This window comes from Leopardus geoffroyi, chromosome D3, assembly GCF_018350155.1.
Source record: "Leopardus geoffroyi isolate Oge1 chromosome D3, O.geoffroyi_Oge1_pat1.0, whole genome shotgun sequence".
NCBI lineage: Eukaryota > Metazoa > Chordata > Mammalia > Carnivora > Felidae > Leopardus > Leopardus geoffroyi.
In genome coordinates this window covers 47,342,327-47,361,119 of record NC_059339.1, presented here as the reverse complement: position 1 = coordinate 47,361,119, position 18,793 = coordinate 47,342,327, and the positions used below count along the sequence as shown (strand labels likewise).

Sequence of the window (18,793 nt, the reverse complement as noted above, 5' to 3'; positions counted from 1 at the left end):
ACTCTGGGGTGGCAAAATGGGGTCTAATTGGTACTTTTGGATGATTTGGGTCTTCCGTGTAATTTTTAGAACATTACTAATGGTACTTCTAGCACTGTAGCAGTTTCAGTTTTAATTAATTTAAAACTCTGAGTACTTCTGTAGTTGTTTGGACTTTGAAAATGTTCATTTATTACATTCACATCCCATTAACCTTATTAAGGCGTTTAAAGGCTGCCCTTTGCCATAGTTTTTCTCTAGCGTGTGGGGGGAATAAACCCCAGTATCCTGTCGTCATGAGGTGCCTACACTTTTAAAACTATTTCCCTAGCAAAAGAAGTTGGGGGTGAAAAAGAGAGAGGGTGGAAATGTAAAAATCTTGATTAGAAAGTATAATTTAATAGAACATGTATTGAACCAAATGTATTGATTAATGTAGAAGATATAGTACTTGTATTGATTCAAACCAGAGATTTAGTACTAAAAGCTCTGAGCCAAAAAGCTGTTGCAGATTGCTACAAAAGTCAGTTTAATGCTGTCCTTGAGAATGCCTTCACAAAGAAATTCTTCTAATGTTTGAGGACTAGGTGGAATGCGGTATATGTCAGTTTGATCCCGGAGGGTTTTATTTTGTACTCTAATAGCTGTTACGAGCCTACATTATATCCAAGGAGTAATTTTCCTTAGGGGTGCCCGGCTCGCTTTGTGTCAATATTCTAGCATTTTAAGTCACGTACAGTATATGCTTCTGGGAACAGGGAAGGAGCCAGCCAGACTCATAATGGTCTGCATTCATTAATAAAGGCAGAAGCTTCTGTCCCTCCATTGCCCACTACAGGGATGCCTCTTTGGCCTTCAGGGACCCGTACAGACACATTTAAAGAAAGCTTTATTTTGAGTGGGCAGGAGATGAAATGTAGGACTTGCAGGCATTTCCTAAGTCAGCTATATGCCCGAGCACAGGGGTGACCTTAATGGGTCAAAGAAGAATGCAGGTCAAAAGACTTATTATCCAGCCTGTTGGAAACCAATTGCTTTTGTTTAAAAAAAATAAAATAAAAAATAAAAAAAAGCAGTAGGGCTTAAAGGTGGACGGTAATGTAGAATTCTGTGTGCAGCCCGTAACTGTATGTGTGCTGAAATATGCCTCTGGAAAAATACGAGCATACAGATTATCCATAGTGTTTACAGATAAAGGTCCAACCCTAGTGATAAAAGGAAGGCTAATATAATTAGTTAATCAGTGATGATTGATTACGGATGTTTGCATTCTTCAACTAAAGAAAAAACAACACGCCGCCATGGTGCTGTCACCATCTGTTGAAAGAAACAGCCACACTTAATCTTTATATTTCTTTTATTTCTTCCCGCCTTGCATTGTTACAGAGCCACAATTGCCTCCTATTTCATCTGGTTGGAAAACATCTCATTTAAATTGAATACAACTGCCGTTTAAATTCAGGATCCTGATGGCATGGTGAATTAGTGGAAAGCTTTTTGTTTCTTTTTTTTTTTTTTTTCATTCCTTTTTAAAATAGCATGCTGGCTCTTTTTCTTACTTTTAAAAGCTTGTCAGAATTTGTTTGAGACAAAGGGCTATAAATAGGCAAGTCATGGTAAAAATGATTAACATATTTGAATCAACAGATCTCACAAAACTTCCATTCAAACGCAGTTTTTATTTTTATTACCATCACTACTTAACATCTTACTGATGGCAACAAGAGAGTTACAAAGCCAGACGAGACGTGACCTCTGCCAAAATTTTGGACAAGTGAGGGCAATCTGTGGCCACAACTTTTGGGGGTGGGCACTCAAACTCTCCTCCCTGGGAAGGTAGATTCCCCCTGGGCTTTCCTCCAAAGCTTAACTTCATCCTTGTTGTTGGTGCGAATATTCAGATTCACCTCAAGATCGCAGGAAAATGGGGTAACTTGGCCAAGGTGAACAGTTTCAGGAGATCATGGGGTTTTATTTTTTATTTAAAAATATTTTGCTTGGATTGCATTTTAAATAGGATTAAGCCGTTTGACCAGTAAATGTGGTCAGCTCTCAGAAAGGAGGAGGCTGAATTAATCATTTGTTAGCGTGCCAAAGCCCAAGATGAGAATTCCAGTCTTGTAAAATGAAAGGCATCTCATATTTTAAAAGAGATGCATGCACAGTGCTAGTAGGGAATTTTGAAGGTCCTTGTCTGGTTTTTAGCTTTCCAAGTTTAATTTCACATTTATAGGGGGGAAAAAAACCACACTCCTCCCAAATGGGGCCCTTTACCGTAAGGAGAGTGGGTTTTTGAAACCTGGCTATTAAGGTATCATACCTAGATGGATCTTCTTTTAAGCTTTAAGGTGTGCTGTGGATTTGGTTTTTGTTTTTGTTTTTTGGGTTTTTTTTTCCTTAACACAAACCCCCCTCGTGTAAAACAACTGTTCATAACTGGGATTAATGGTTTGCAATTTTCAGTTACTTAGACATGGGGTCTCCAAGAGATGGCTTTTTGCAGAGTAGAATATGGCTCTCTGTGGGATTTCAGAAGTTTTCTTCTCTTCCTACTTCCTTTTCTGTCGTCACCCCCTCACACGCCCCCGTCGCTTTGCGCTGGTGTTCTCCTCGATTATGTAAAACGCTTTCCCTTCATCGGAACAGATCTTTTTCCCCATAAACTGTCATTGCATTAAAGTACTTTGGGGACCGTGAATTGCTGTGTAAAAGCAGTGATACGACCCACTGCTTTGTTCGAGTGTAGTGTTTCCTCTGGACCCAAAGAGCGTGAAACTCTCAGGTGGAAGAAGGCTGCTTGCTGACAGCCTCCTTGCTGGGCATCCACGGTTGTACCGCCGCGACTCGGGACCAGTGTCCTGGACGGAGCCAGAGCAAGAGGGAGCCGGGCCCGTGGCCCGCCGTCTCTTCCTGCTTAGTGCCTCTCTTGCCCACTGTTCATCTTTCCCACTTGTTCCCGGTTCTCCCTTTCTAAAGAAACCGTGTCACTGATCTTAAAAAAATTCGGGGCACCTGGGTGGCTCAGGCAGTTAAGCATCCAACTCTTGATAATGGCTCAGGTCATGATCTATCTCACTGTTCCGTGGGTTCGAGCCCTGCGTCACGCTCAGCGTGGAGCCTGCTGGGCATTCTGTCCCTCTCCCTCTCTCTCTGCCCCTCCCCCACTCACGCTGTCTCTGTCTCTCTCAAGATAAATAAAAATAAACTTAAAAAACACTTGTTAATAAATAAATAAAAAGAAGCCTCCCATGAAGCAACTTCTTCTTTCTCTTAACACAGGATCTTCAGTGAAGTCTGGAGACTCACACTCTGAGCCTTTTTTCTCCAGTCCTTAAAGTCAGCCCAACCTATGCAGTTCAGACACCCATTCCTTCCTTCAGAAAATGAAATTGGGCCATTTCTATCTTCAGTGACTCAGAATAGAGCGTAGGGGTGAGGGGACATACACGGCCCAGGGTTCCTTGAAGGTGGTGGGGGAAAGCCTTTGAGGACTGGGTTTCTTTTGTTTTCAATGCAAATATGCCTTACCCAAGACTGCCTACCAGAATTCCCACTTCCCATCCTGACAGTCACTACTAGTGGTGGACACGGGACTACGGGAGCCTGTCTTAACTTCACCCTCAGTTGAGCGGGAGCCAAAAAAAAAAAAAAAAAAAGGAAGGAAAAAAATGACAATAACTAATGTCAATCATATGCAAGCATCTCTACACCAAGAGAACTTGCTGCCTTTACCGTGTCCTGTGCCAGATTTCCCAGTTACACATTATTTGTATTAGGGCTCTTTATTTTTGTGTAAGCTTGAATTTCCCAAGCCGTAATCTTGTCTTTCTCTCAAATGATCTATCTTCTTCTCTGGTCATATGAAAAGCATAAATCCTTTATAGCAGCAACTTCAGTCTGTTGTAATAAGTAATTCACACGTATTTGTTCATTTCTCTGCACCTCTGAAGAGGCTTCTATGGCTTTGGTTTAGGATGAAAGCATCTGAGACACAACTATTGCCAACTGTTACAGCCAATTCATGTTAGGTTTTCGTCTTGCAGTATCTGAATAGAGGCGCGTACCAAAACATTGGAGTGATTGCAATATATCTTCCTTTATTAACCTCCAGAATCCTATCAAATATGGAATGTCTCTTGTAAGCACTTAAACATTTAAAACTAATGTTATTAAATTTGTTTGTTTAACTTTGGTTTAAAAAAAATCCATTGCCCATCGGTGTCCTATCATTTAGGTAACGTTTGTCATAAACGAAAAACCCGATCAGACTTGACCCTTTGAGACAACAAAAGGCTTAGATAGGGTATTTTGAACATATGAACTTTTGTATTGTTTATAAACTCTGATCATCACTGTGTTCATTTTTAAGGAAATAGGAAAGTTTTTTAGTCTCCTCGGTATTTTGATTACTCTTTCTGTCTACCTATTGGTGAAAAATAATTTTCAGAAGTATTTAGAATCAAGACAAAGAAAAAAAGGCTTGGCATAAAAATCATCTGTTCCTGTATGCACTGTTAGGCTAGTGCTACTAAGTAGGAAAAAAGATCCAGACTTATCTTCCACTGCATTAATAACAATAGGTATGCTTTCAATAAGGGAGAGTGAAATAAGGTTCCTCATCATTACTGGTTGCCAGGCTTCAAAAATGCACTAAGTTTGAAATGGAGAAGGGGAAGCCTGGTGCTCTGGGCCCCCACCGGGCAAGCGTCTGGTCATTCAGTAGTATTCACAGAGCAGGCAATTTGCTAATCATGGGGGATGAAGAGATAGCAAAGATCTGTAAGGCTTACAAACTCTGCTTTAAAAACTTCCATAGCACCTGTTCACCTCCACGACCCAGCCTGAACTCCTTAGCAAGGTGCAGAAGGCTCTCCATAACCAGGCCCCAAACTACCGTCCAACTTCCCTTCTCATCAGTACTCTTGGTTCAGGACACTGTAGGAGACTCCATCCAATCTGAATGAGTTACAGGTCCACGAACATATCTTGTGTATTCTCGCTTCGTTGCCTTCAGTTATGGGAGCCTGGTGGCCCAGAGTGCCCTCCGTACATCCCCAATGTCCTTTCATGTTTCCAGCATCAACTCAAATGTCACGTTACACACGTTACTCCAAAGGCTAAGCAATATTAGGTGTGATCATGGCATTTCTGTGTTCATTTCTGATACAGTTCTTCCATATTGCTCTGCCATCTTGTGCCCGTGCGACTTTCTTCTTTAGACTGTGAGCACTTGGAAGGCACGAAGGCAGGGACCATCCCATTCCCTTCAGTAGCCCTTGGCTAGCTAGTCATTCACTGGGCTGCGTCTTTACGATGACTGCAATGCTGTGGGCTGCGCCAGGTGGTGATACAAGTGTTCAACAGATGTTTGTGAAGGAAGGAAGGAATGAATGAATGAATACCAGAATTTCTGACATAGGGAGAGAGCCAGGCCTACAAATAACCAAAGACAAGACCTCAGAAATGTACTCTATGAGCGCTGCAAATGCAGGAGGAGATCAGAGGAGGGAGAAATCGGTTTTAGATGAGAGGAGCATGGAAGTGGTTGTATCTCGAGCTAGACGTCAAGGTTCTGAGCAGAAGAGATGCGTCAGGGGAGGGTGTGTAAGCTCAGAGATGGGACATCATGGCTCAGGGACAGTGCAGAGGAGGAAAGGTGGAAATCAGGCCCTCTGCAGACTTATGCTCCGAATGAATGTCCCTGGTCTGGGGCTATCCCCCAGTGGAGGAGGAGGTTGTTCACTCAGAAAGGGAACTCACCGTGTGGATGGAGAGGAGACAACCAAAGTACAGCAAAGGCTGCTTCTGCGGGGGCTGGGGGTGGGTGCAGCTGCTATGATGTGCTCCTGAGCCATGTTGTGACAGCCCCAAGCCCACCCCCCAGGAGAGGAGCTGGGGAAGCTTCCTGCCCCCTCTGTGTGTTGTTGCCCAGGCAGCCCTTGCCTGTACAGGCCATATTCAGGGACAGATAGAGTCTCTGCTGTGAAGACGTTCCCACCTGAGAGCGATGAGAACAAAAGCATCTGTAATGGAAATAATGCACAGATAAAACTGTTAAAACAGTGCTATCCTGGTCTTTGAAAAGCAGGTCTTATTTTGGTAAGAAGGGACGGCAGGTGGGAGGGTCTTCTGGGAAGGCCTGGCAGAGGCAGAGAAGAGGAAAGGCATGGGCCAACCATCTCACCTCCCACAGGCCGCTGGCCCTGCCTCTCCCCACCATGGTACTCACTGGGGGCAGCGAGGGGTCAGGGCCCCAGCAAGCACCTATCCAGCAGCGTGCAGAAACACAGTTCACGTCATTCTCAATCCACCAGCATGTATAGCTACTTGGTCTGATGACAATAAGATCGCTTAAGTGTTTTTTTCCCTTTTTCTTTTTCTTTACAGAATCATACGATGACCCAACACAGCAGTTAGTGCAAGTTCCGTCTCTCAAGGAGAATTACTTTTGTGGCACAAAAAGGGAACATGTTTTACTCTTTGCACGAAACTTTCATTGTTAATGTATAATATTCAGAAACATTGTATTGTACCATAAAACTTGTATTATCAAACTGTTGGATGTTCATGTGTTTGAACTTTTGAGCACCGGATAGACTCCTTGTATATAAAGTGTTGCACATGTATTATGTCGTCTGATACTAAAATGGTCTTATAAAGACAAGTGGACTTGGGCCCTGTTCAGGCAGGATTTAAAAAAAAAAAATGTGAGCAAAACGGCTTAAGAGAAAGTATTTTCGAGGAAGACAGATTAAAACAACTTACAAATGAGACTATGTTTGGACTTCCTTTTATTTACACTTAAGCCTAGAATTTCTCTTTTGGTATATCAACGGTTAAATCCAAGACTATTTTTTATTGCTGAAGATTCTTGCAAACCACGAAGAGATGTTCTCACAAAACAGAACCCCACAGCTGGATAAGGCCCGTATATATATTTGTAAGCCTTGCAATGTGACAGGTAGCATCACTATATATGCAATAGTTGTTATGTAGACTGTCAAAGATTTTTTTTTTCCTGGATACATTTGAAGCTTTGAGTGTTCAAGGTTTTCCTTAATGATTTCACACAGCCAAATTCTTGAATCAGTTGAACTAACCTGTATGTTACTGTTATTAATGTTTACTCTGCGGTCTGAACCTGGAGATTACTGGAATTGTTTTCCAAGAGGAAATAAATTCAGTTTACCATTAGGTATGAGTGTATTTGTGTGTTTTCTTTTTCCAGTTACTCTACCATTAAAAAAATCTAATCGCCTGCACCCTTGGAGGTGAAATCTGCTCTTGAACATATCACAGGATAACCTCGATCATATTTAACCTTTTCACACTGGGCCAAATGCAGCCGCGAGGAGATTCATCATACTGCATCGGGAAAGAATCAGACCCAATATACTCCTCCTCCCTCAGATACTACCAGGTCACATTGTACTGGAGGATTCTGACATCACAGATGGATGTGATGGCTGTTTTCTGCATAATTTGCAGCCCAATTCATGTCATGCTGTGCAAATCTGAACTCAAAGTAGATGGCTGCAATTTGAAAGGCAGTTTGGCTTATGTGTACTTAAGAAGCAGCTTTGTTCATTCAGAAGACAAAGCACAGAGCAGGGAGCCAGGCGGCTGTTGGTTCGAGCTCTGGCACTGACTCCCGGTGTGGCCTTCTCCAAATCGCTCCGCCTTCTGGCCTTGGCTCCCCTGGCCAGGGGAAGTAACACAGCCTGCTCATCGGCCTTGACACAGGCATGGGGTGCCTCTGGAAGAGAGCTGGCCTCACAGCCTGCAACAAAATGGGGAATGAGCAGCAGCTCCAATGTCAGAGCCTTTTTGTTTGGGGAAAGGAGAGAATGGCCATGGGTGAGTTGAGTCCTGATACATGTTGAGTCAAAATTGGTAAGTATATACCTGATATTGATGGGCAACTTTCAACCACATCGTGCTTCAGATATTTCACTTACTACGACTCTTTTAACCTCTTTGAAACTCTGAGGACCTCAAGCAGACCTTTAAACCTTAAACAAGAGAAAATCCTTGACAGTACTTTTTTGATGGGGAGACTGACGCATGGCCCGATTTACTCTATTCTGTCAGCGAGGGCCCCCATGCATGAAACCCAGACTGCTCACCCCACCATTCTCAAACCGTAGCCTGCATCAGGATCATCTGGAGGGCTTGTTACATCACAGGGCGCCCACCTGATGCCCAGAATTGCTGATTTAGTGGGCCTGAGGTGGGGCTCCAAGTTGTGCAATTCCAGGAGGTTCCCAGGTGATGCTTCTGCTCCAGGTGTGGGGGCCCCACTTTGAGAACCACTGCTCTACTCCATTTCCAAATTAATTGAGTGCATTGAACGTGAATAACCATGCAGAGTGCTGGAAAATTATACCATTTATTTTGTTACCAATAAAGAAAAAAATTGGTCAAACTTTAAGATCATTCAGAAACAAATACCTCATGGTGTGAAAGTATGTGTGCTGGCCAGTGTTTCATGTGTGTGTTTAGTTTCTTAATGCTAGGAAAACCTACATCTATACATTTCACAATGGATTGCCAGCATGCTATTTAATTAAAAAGCTTTTTCACCAGCTCCATAAATAATGAAGTATGCTGAGAATATGCAAGTACATTCATAATTAAAATACTCAGCTATATTTAAAAAAAATTAAGATCTCTGGTCTATTCAAGGATTTTGCATTTAAAATGAAATAGCCACACTTAATAATGATTTTTTAAAGGCTTTAAAACTGCTGGTTATTAACGAGTGGGTTATATTTCACTAAAAGTAAGCTGCTCTTCATTCATGGAAAGCAGGTGATGGTATTATCCCAGGGATGGATCCCAAGTTGCCTTTCACAGCCTTGCTTCTAAGGGACTTCCCAGACTTTCTAGTAAACAGCAGAGGCTGGTGTTCATTCTCCTAGAGGCTGTCACACGGCTGGCCACTGGGCTCCTCCAACATGCACAGTTCAGCCTCTTCCCCGACAAAGCTCGAGGCCAAAGGAGCTGACCCTCCCTTGCTCCACATGCTTGATCCTCTGGTGAGTACAAGGTCATTCAAATGTAGCAGGTCCTGGGGCACCCTGGGTGGCTCAGCTGGTTAAGCGTCCAACTTCAGCTCAGGTCATGATCTCATGGTTCATGGGTTCAAGCCCCACCTGGGGCTGGGCTGTCAGCACAGAACCTACTTTGGATCCTCTGTCTCCCTCCCTCTGCCCCTCCCCCACTAGTGTCTGCACTCTCTCTCAAAAATAAATAAACTTTAAAAAAGTGTAGTAGGTCCTTCCTTACAACCAATGGTTCATTGGGTCATGACTATTAAGCAGTGTGTGGTGCTTGGTGCCTTAGTTCCTACTTCATTCTGAAGAATATAAGTCAGCTTAAAGATTAACAAAATGTTATCAGGAAAATCAGAGTCAGGCAGAGAGGAGGAAATACACTAAGTTACCTTTTTTGTGCTTCAGTTTTGGTTTTGAATGTGTTTTAGTTGACCTTCCTAGTAGTAAAGGGAGAAAAAAAATGAACAGAAAGGCAGGAATATATCAGCTTCTTTGAAAAAAAAAATCTTTTGTAATGTTTATTTATTTTTGAGAGAGAGAGAAAGAACACGACAGGGAGGGGAGGGGCAGAGAGGGAGGGAGACACAGAATCTGAAGCAGGCTCCAGGCCCTGAGCTATCAGCACAGAGACTGACATGGGGCTTGAACTCACGGTCTGTGAGATCATGACCTGAGCTGAAGTCAGATGCCTAACCGACTGAACCACCCAGGCACCCCTATACCAGCTTCTTAAGAGAGATTTTTGTCCCCTAGTACTTCATTCCCAAAGAAGTTTCTGGAAGACCTGATGTACCAGCAGGGGCCAGTATAAAAGCCACTCTTACTATAATTTTATGATCTAATGCCATGGTTCTCATCTGGAAGAATGCTACTGGGTCTATGGGTAGAGGCTAGAGACACTACTAAACATGCCACAATCCACAGCACAGGGGCCCCAGAACGAAGAAACATCCACCCCAAAATGTCAATCAATAGTGCTAAGGTTGAGAAACTGCTCTAATGTGAAGTTTCCTATGATTTCTCAAGGACCTTTTACATTGCAATCACCTAGGGGACTTCAAAAAGCTCCACTGCCTGAATTGCACTCCCGGAGAGTCTGACTCAATTGGTCCAGAATGCAACCCGGGCATCAGAAGTGCCCCAGAAAACTCTAGCGCAGCCACGGTTGAGAACCCCTGGGCCGAGCTAACATTCTCAGGCCAGTGCGCTGGACCCAGGACCGGAAATTTGAAAAGAACATGCAAGGAGTAGAGAAGTAGCATGGGTCTCAGACCCTTCTTCCCTCAACATTACCTTTTATAACTGGGCCTGTAATGATGATTTTAACTCCAAAGTAACATAATAACCAATACTGAGTTTAGGGAAAAGGGGGAAACGACGCAGAACCTCACCACCCTTACACCTGGTCCAGGATTGCAAACACAGTGAGAGAGAGAGAGAGAGATCGGGCCCAGTGGGGACTCTGATGACCTGGAGAGCAAATGCCCCATCACCTGCCCCAACTGTCGCCTGGAGGGAAAGCAGCCTGTGAGGCCAGATTGCCCAATGTCTCAGGAGAAGCCAGCAATCCGGGTGGGTAAGTGCCATGTGCCAGTTTCTAAACGTTGGCAACCTACTCCATTTTTTACTCAAACTCTGCTGCCCCCCACTGTGTGGGCCATATGAGACACACTTTTCAGGCCAGGTCCGGCTCTTGGATGACCGATTTTGACCTTTGGCATCGATGATTCTTTTTTTCTAATTTTTGTCATCCCCAACTATTTAAAATGTCTGTTTTAAAATAACTGTGTGGTTTTGATATATAAGAGTTTGAGTTATGCTTTGTTTGAAATTGGTATCGCAGGCACTCTCAAAGCTTCTCTGTAGCCTCCACGTTTATGCGGTCAGGCTGAGCAGCAGTCTCCCGAATGGATGTGCTGTCTGTAAGTCTACTCCCATTCCTGGACATTTAGATTTCAAACAGATTTTTTTAAAATGATGATGGATAACAAATAGCAGAAAGTACAAACTTCTCTGTTGTGAGTCAGATGATGCTATATTCTGTGTTGTTAATGGAGGCCAGATTAATGTGCTTTGGGGATCGTGCAAATAAATGGGTTGACATTCGACACGGAAAGCTGATAAGTGTAGTCAGGGTTCCAGCCCAAATGGAAGGAAGTGGCATCAGAGGCAGCCTTTGGGGATCCCCCCGCCACAGACTTATTAGGCTCCTTGGAGCAGCACTGGGTCTGTTCCAGAACCTGGACAAGGACTCCAATGAACCCTCAAGTTCCACTCTATAGAGCATGGCAGCTCTGCCTTTGGGGGTGCGACATTGCAGAACCCTTGAGAAAGGAAGTTTGGAAATCCAGATCCCACTAGAGAACACCTGCAAATGCTTCTCCACTCTGCTCCGGCAGGCCAGAGCCTCTCACCATCTCCCTTGTGTGGAGGGAGCTCTACCAGACATACTGAAAACTCCTGGAGTCCAAGGAAGAGGGATGATTTAGGGCAAAATGACCCAGCATGGGTTTCTGGAAGGTTCCCAACACTCAGGTCTGGCTGGCACTGCATTCCTGGGTGAGAGCCTCTGGAGGCTGAGGAGTAGCCATGACCATCTCCGCCAGATTCCTTGGTAATGAAGTCAGCTGTCAACTCCTTGGGGGGAAAAGCACAGAGCCCCTTTATTTCCAAACAGGTGTTGCAGCATATTAAAGGTTGAATTCCATCTTATGCTCACATCCTGAATGAGCCAGTTTGCAGGCAAGCTCAGTTCTTTCTGCAAAGAGGGAAACTTGGCAATGGTGGAGGCTGAGTACTTAAATGGCAATCAACTTCTGGCTCATATCAATTAATTCCTTCATGGACTTCTGCCTAAGTATAGCATCTTGAATTCCCAGCTGCGGAGGCTATGAAAAGCAGCCCAAACAACACACACCACGATCTAGGGGAGAGCACACCGGTGAAATGATAATGGCTATGCTATCTCAGGGCAACAATGGATGCCAGTTTGGGGCTCTCTCTTTGTTTACCTGCAGAATACAGGATAGGACATACACCCCATTCTCTAGATGGGAAATTCTTCAAGAAAACTTCTGCTAAGTCTAAGTGAAATCATTCTGAGGGGAATCACCTCCTTTGGGCTTTAAAATATCCAGATTGAAAGCGACCATGAGATGTGGAAGCAGAATGGGCACTAGGAAATCAGAGAATGGCTTTGTTGTTACTCAGACACCAGGAAAACCTATCCAAAAAATGGCCTTCAACCCAAGGAACTTACTAGAGTCTTCTCCATCTCTGTCTCACATGAATGGGGAGCATCTTGATCAAGATACGCAGCCAGACTGAGAGTGAATATTGGTAGTACCACGGGAGATTTAGCAATTCTTCAATTCATCTGGTCAGTGCAGACTACAATTCTGAGCACGACATCTACATGGGGATGTGAATTTCAAATGCTTCAAAACTCAGGCGGTCTCACCTGATCTAACGAGCTAATAATGTGGCTATCACCAAGGCATAAGCAAGAAAGTCAAGCTTGCCTGGCAGAAGCAAAGTTATTTTTTCTCCCCCTGCATGTGAAACATCCCTGGTTTGTCTCCCTCCCTGCCCTCCTTTCCTGAACCAGAGGAAGATTTTAGTTCTCTTCTACAGGAGACAAAAATCTTTGGTTCGCTAAGGGTCATGTGCCGTCCAACAGAGTAGCCACTAGCTATTTAAATATGTGGCTTTTTAGGGGCGCCTGGGTGGCGCAGTCGGTTAAGCGTCCGACTTCAGCCAGGTCACGATCTCGCGGTCCGGGAGTTCGAGCCCCGCGTCAGGCTCTGGGCTGATGGCTCAGAGCCTGGAGCCTGTTTCCGATTCTGTGTCTCCCTCTCTCTCTGCCCCTCCCCCGTTCATGCTCTGTCTGTCTCTCTCTCTGTCCCAAAAATAAATTAAAAAAACGTTGAGAAAAAAAAAAAATAAATATGTGGCTTTTTAGATTTAAACTAATTTAAATTAATACTTAAAATTCAAGTTTCTCAGCCTCTCTAGGAGCATTTCAAGTGTTCAGTGGCCAATATGGGGCTGGTGGCTGCTGTGTGGAACAGCACAGATGTGGCACATTCTTCTCATGGTGGAAAGTTCTATCAGGCAATCCCATGAGTCTCACCCCCACCCCACTCCAGCTCTTCTGAACCCTTTCACATACAGAAGCCCCTCTTCCTCTAGTTCCTTTAATATCTGCCTCCTATCTGCATACCTTCCTCTTTTCTTCAAATGCACACAGGTTTCCTCTCTTAAAAAGAAAAAAACAAACCTTTTTCTTCTTGACCCTTAGGCTTCCTCACAAGACTGTTCTATTTATTTCCTTCATTTTCTTCCAAATTTCTCAAATCTGTGGCCTCCATTTCCTGACCACTGACTCACTCCTTCCTCACCTGCCAGGCTGTCTTCCATCAATATCCTTTTACTGAAAATGTGTTCCCAAGGTCACTGGTGTCCTTCTTTCTGCCACCCCCCACCCAGTCCCCATTCTCCCCTGCCTTTCAATAATTTAAACATCAGTCACATGGTGCCACGTTCCTGCTTGGCAAGATTTCTCATGTTTATCCTCTCCTTTCTATTTCCAACGACAAGACCCTAGGGCGACCCTTCTTGTCTACATACCTCTGACCTTGCCCCTCGTATGAGTCCCTTCTTGTATGTGGCCGCCATGTTAGTCTTTATAAAACATTTACTTCACATCATTTTCTCATTCAACAAATACCAATGGTTCCCAGAGTAAAGTAGTGAAAAAGGGCACAGTTTTGATAGAATGTGAATCTTTTCCTGCCACTTGCTAGCTATGTAACCCAGAACAACTTACTTTGCTTTTCTGAAACTTATTTCCTTCTTTTTTTTTTTTTAATTTTAATGTTTATTTTTGACAGAGAGACAGAGCATGAGCAGGGGAGGGGCAAAGAGAGAGGGAGACACAGAATCCGAAGCAGGCTCCAGGCTCCGAGCTGTCAGCACAGAGCCTGATGCGGGGCTCGAACTCACGAACCGTGAGATCATGACCTGAGCTGAAGTCGGACGCTCAACCGACTGAACCAACCAGGTGCCCACTTATTTCCTTCTTTAATTTGAATTTTTACAAGTTTTTGTAGAATTTTTGCCACTGTGACTATCAGTGGCTAAAAATACCTAAAGTATGTTAGATGCCCTGTATAAGAAAGTTGCTGCTTTAAATATTATCTTTATTTAAGATAGGCTTTTTTTATGTTGATTCTAGAATCACTGCTTTTTCTCCATTGCACCTCTTGACCCTCTGAGTCCATCACATCACTACTCTTTCACAGTCTTTCTAAAATGCACCACTTTTACCATGTATCCTGTTTATGAAGCCCTGGAGTAATGGTCTATTATCCTCCACAAAAGATACATATTCCTTTGGCCTTCAAGAGTGTTTTAACCTTGCCCAAATACCCAGCAGTCCTTCCCATCCAGCTTCAACTAGTTTCGGTGAGTCAAGTCAAAGCATTCTCCTTTGCACGTCTAGATCGTTCCTTTCTTTTATTATTCACTTCTATATATTCCATCCCCTCACACACTCTTCCTACTTCCTCCCCACCTACCAAAACTCTGTGCAGTCTTCTGGTCACAAACCCAACCCCCTCTTCCTCCATGAATCCCACCCCAAACTGTACCATCACTTCCTTTCTAGAAATTCCTATTGCACTTACAACCTACCTTAGCAATTAATGTCTTCCTTGAAAACCAGTTTTGTCTTCCGAGCTGGAGCAGAAGTCTTCCAAGGATAGGGAATCTGCTCTCTATTTTTTTTTTTTTTTTTTTTACCCATCCTCAGTGAAGCCACCTCACAGAAGTTCCGTTAAGCACATGTGGATGAGTTAATAGCTTGACTGGAGTGCTCGGTCCATCTTAGTTTGCCATATCCACCCGTGCTGTTTGCCCACTCTGTGCCAGGCACAGAGGATGAGGGGGAAAGACAAGATCCCTGCTCCCCAGAAACCTACTATAACAATTACCTGGATACTCCATCTCAGCCTTGCTTCTTAGTTCAGCAATGGCCACCATCCTCATTAACTAAATAAGGAAGGGCATCCAGGACCCTGGTCAGCCTGGACTTGATTTGTAGCTACAAGACATTGGAGTTGAGTGTCCAAAATGCCTTCCTCTTTGATCTCTTCAATGACAATGATCCCAGTTGATGTGTTTAGCTCCAAAATCCTACAGTCAGCTGCTCCTGGACAATCAGCAGCATGCTGAAAGGCAGAAAATCAACTAGACGTGGTCCACGCCAGACTGACCCAAATCATTTCTCTATCATTATTGGAGTCTTGCACTAGAAACAGCTAATCTATGCACATTCAAAGGGAAGGGGAAAACAGCATTCCGAGCTGCATCTGAAAAGTACCAGATCCATATGCAAATCCAAGCTACAGCCCATTCCTTCCTTAAAGCAACAAAGATGTTGACTGTGATTACAGATAATAAGAGCTTTCCTTCTGATGAAATGGGCATATACTGAGCATGCACTATATTCCCTTGACAAATATATTTACACTCAACTCAGAACATGGAGAGAAAAGAAAATGTCAATAGTTGACAGCTTCTTGGCCTATGGGGTATAATCCAGGAGCATAATAAATTCATTTAAGCTTGGTGTTGAATAAATGCATGTTAGGCCTGTGCATTTTTTTTTTTTTTTTTTTTTTTTTTTTTTTTTGCCTTTCCTCCAACACATTGTTTGAATACAATGTCACGTTTCTGTGTGTTGCACAGTCTAGTGTTGTCAGCAGAGGCAGGAACCGAGCTAATCCTTTGGGTCAAACCCAGGGTAATTTTCCCTAATGAGTAAAGATAAGAATCAGAAAAGGACTCCATGTAGTAAAATGCCTTATTGCCAAATGTGGGATAACTATTTCACACTGAAATATATGCCTCAAGAATGTCAGGCACTGGGAGGTTACAAAGTCCAAAAGAAGATGTATTTCCACAGAAGATCTTAATCATGCTGATAAAGGGATAAGCCTAGTTGAGAGGATATAAACCACATAAAAAGCCACCTCTGTTTAGAAGCTGGATACCGCTTCCTTCGCCTCATTAATATAGTTCTCATCTCAGCCAAATTGGATGCGAAGATTTGTTCCTTATCCCTGGCAGATCTTGCAAGATAGCGAACATTTCAGACCTCGCGTGTGAAAGCATGACATATTGGTTAAAACTGAAAATAGCATGTTTCTGGTAGAGTTCAAGTATATAAGAAATACTACACCCCACTGTTTTTGTAAATGCCAGAGTTCCATTGAGTCGAGACAGATGGTAGCAGGCAAAGATGCAATCTTATAATCAAAAGCTAAAATATGTCAAAAATATGTTAGCAAGCAAAATATAGCAGATTACTAGCTTCTCATGTCATGACAGCTTGCAAAACATGTTAGGATGTTGAATCTCTAGTTATGTAAATAAAGGAACAGTAAACAGAGCAGCAGCAAATGGTGTGAGAGCTCATGTATTGATTGTCCCTTCACTGCAGTTTGGTGAAAGACCAAGTCATGTGGCTACAAGAAGCCCCAGATGGACAGTAAGAGGTTCCACAGTATCGAGGATGGGGATCCACTTTCCCTGCCTGAGTAACAAGTTTCTCTGTGATACCTAAAAGCTGTTTAACTAAATTACAAGAGGCATTCAAATTTCCCAGAGAGAATTGTAAGGATTCCATTGAGAATCATCATGCCATTTAGCTCGGAGAAACAGGAGGGTGAGTGTTATTTTGTGAAAGCGAAGTGTACCCAAGGCTTTCTGTATATGCCAATCTCATTCCAAGGGGGTTTCTTTGACCACGGGATGGCAAAGTGTGGATGCCCCTGGAGAACGAGCTTGACCACAGGTTTCTCGTTGTCTTGGCTAATATTTGATCAGGGTTGTGGAGAGTGAAGGCAATGTCCATTGTGACTGGGGGGAAATGGAGATATTTTTATTTAGTACCTACTATGGCCCGGGCACTATAATGGTGTCGTATCAAATTAGACCTCTTGGCCTCTTAAGATGGAGAGAAGACCACTTTGGCCATGCCCACAGGAAGTTCAACTCTGACCTCTCCCATTCTCTCCTTGCTTCAGCGGTCAGGAAATCCAAGGCAAGAAGAAGATGGTAGAGAGCAGGCCTTACGTTCTCAGGCCAACATTGCCACCTCTGGCCCTGGGGTCCCACCTTAATGCAGGCTGTCTCTCTGAAGCATGTTATACCAATGACACAAAAGTCAGCTCTGCTTTGCAATCTCATGGTAAATCAGTCAAGGAAATTTCAATGTACCAGAGAATGCTGCGTTTTAGAGCAAGAAATCTTTGATAAGCTACTTGGGTTGGAGATCGAGGGTCCAAAAGTCTACCCATATAGCAAAAGATGATAATTAGATTTCTGGACATAAGATAAGACAAGGAATCTGCATTGTTCTTGAGGAGGAACCAGAAAGACTAGACTCTGCATTAGAGAAGGAAGGGTCAGAGTAGGCAACAAGCCCAGTTGTGTGGCTGACAAGTAAGACTGTAGAGACCAGAAGTGCCTAATGCATATTCCCAAGTTTTAGTTTGTTGGTTTGGTTTGGTTGTTGAAGACTGAGCAAGGTCAACCTATCTCTATCATCGTCTCCACAAAAGCCTCCGTTAAGACACGCTGCTCGCCAGTGCTTCAGGGTGAGTGGATTCTCCAAGACAGCTCAACCACAGGCGGGTCCTGTCTCTGCCCCATGACAGGTGAAAACAGACACAGAGATAGGAGGTGGAGAACGAGGGCCGGCTGGCATCTGGATCCCCCACACCAAACGGCACTTTCAGGAAAGCACTTCTGAGAAGAATAGACATACTCAAAGTGTGGGTTGGATGACAGAGGTGATGCTGATACTCCAGCTTCTCAGCTTCCAGTGGACATTTGACATGACAGGAGCTCCCAAGGTGTCCTTAGCCAGCTGCCTGGGAGGTTCATGGCTGCTCCTTGCAGAGCACCCCACCTCACACCACCCCCCACCTTCTCTCCCCTTCACCCTTTCCACCCTCCTTTCTCTTCCCCTCATTTGAGCAAAAGCAAGTTCTCTTAACTTGCTCAAGGACAGCATATCCACACCCATGGATATGCCTTTTGCAGATGTGTTTGCCCCCTGAGTCTCTCCTCCACGAGGCTTAGCAAAGCATCCTCAAAGTCTCTCCCTGTGAGAAACTCTGGTGCTAGGTGTTAAAACAACAAATTTTGCATGCAAACTACCTATGCGCCTCCCTGAATCCATACAACCATGGAAAATATAGTATCCCTATTTTATAAGTGAGGAAAAAAGGTAAGGCAACTTACCCAGGGGTCTCATGGACAAGTAGAGGCATGATTCAAAATCAAGGAATATATGTGAGACCAAAAGGAAAAGAAGGTACAGGTATGTATTTGTGTGACACATCTTTATGCATTAGCTAAAGACCAAACTTAGTTATGTCCCTAAATGCGGAATAGCTCTAAACATTTATTAATTAGCATCCTACTTGGCAATCCATTGAGAAAGATAATCATTTATAAGACCAAATAAGATCTCTTGACTGCCCTATAACTATCATTCTGCGAAAAGAAAAAAAAAAAAAATGGACTCACGGTGGGCTCCTGCTAAGTAATATATGAGATATGCAATTCACACATTCCAGTAAAATTGAAGCAGGTGAACGCTAACTGACAGGAAGTAATGAGTGTAATAAGCCAAAGGGAATACCTCCGCTTAAGCAACCATATGCTTTAGTTATCAATAGGTGTGT

The 18,793-nt window shown here is 43.6% G+C and overlaps 1 protein-coding gene across 6 annotated transcripts in view; it reads left to right on the top strand.

Annotated features, from left to right (window-relative positions):
• The window catches only part of ZNF521 (zinc finger protein 521), a 281,891-nt gene extending 274,718 nt beyond the window's left edge, over positions 1 to 7,173 (top strand). For all 6 annotated transcript variants that reach the window (XM_045458559.1, XM_045458560.1, XM_045458557.1 and 3 more), the window contains one exon: positions 6,367 to 7,173. In XM_045458559.1, coding sequence (XP_045314515.1) covers positions 6,367 to 6,379 — 13 coding nt within the window. In that variant the 3' untranslated portion in view covers positions 6,380 to 7,173. The remainder of the gene's footprint in view (positions 1 to 6,366) is intronic.
• The last annotated feature ends 11,620 nt before the right edge of the window (positions 7,174 to 18,793 follow it).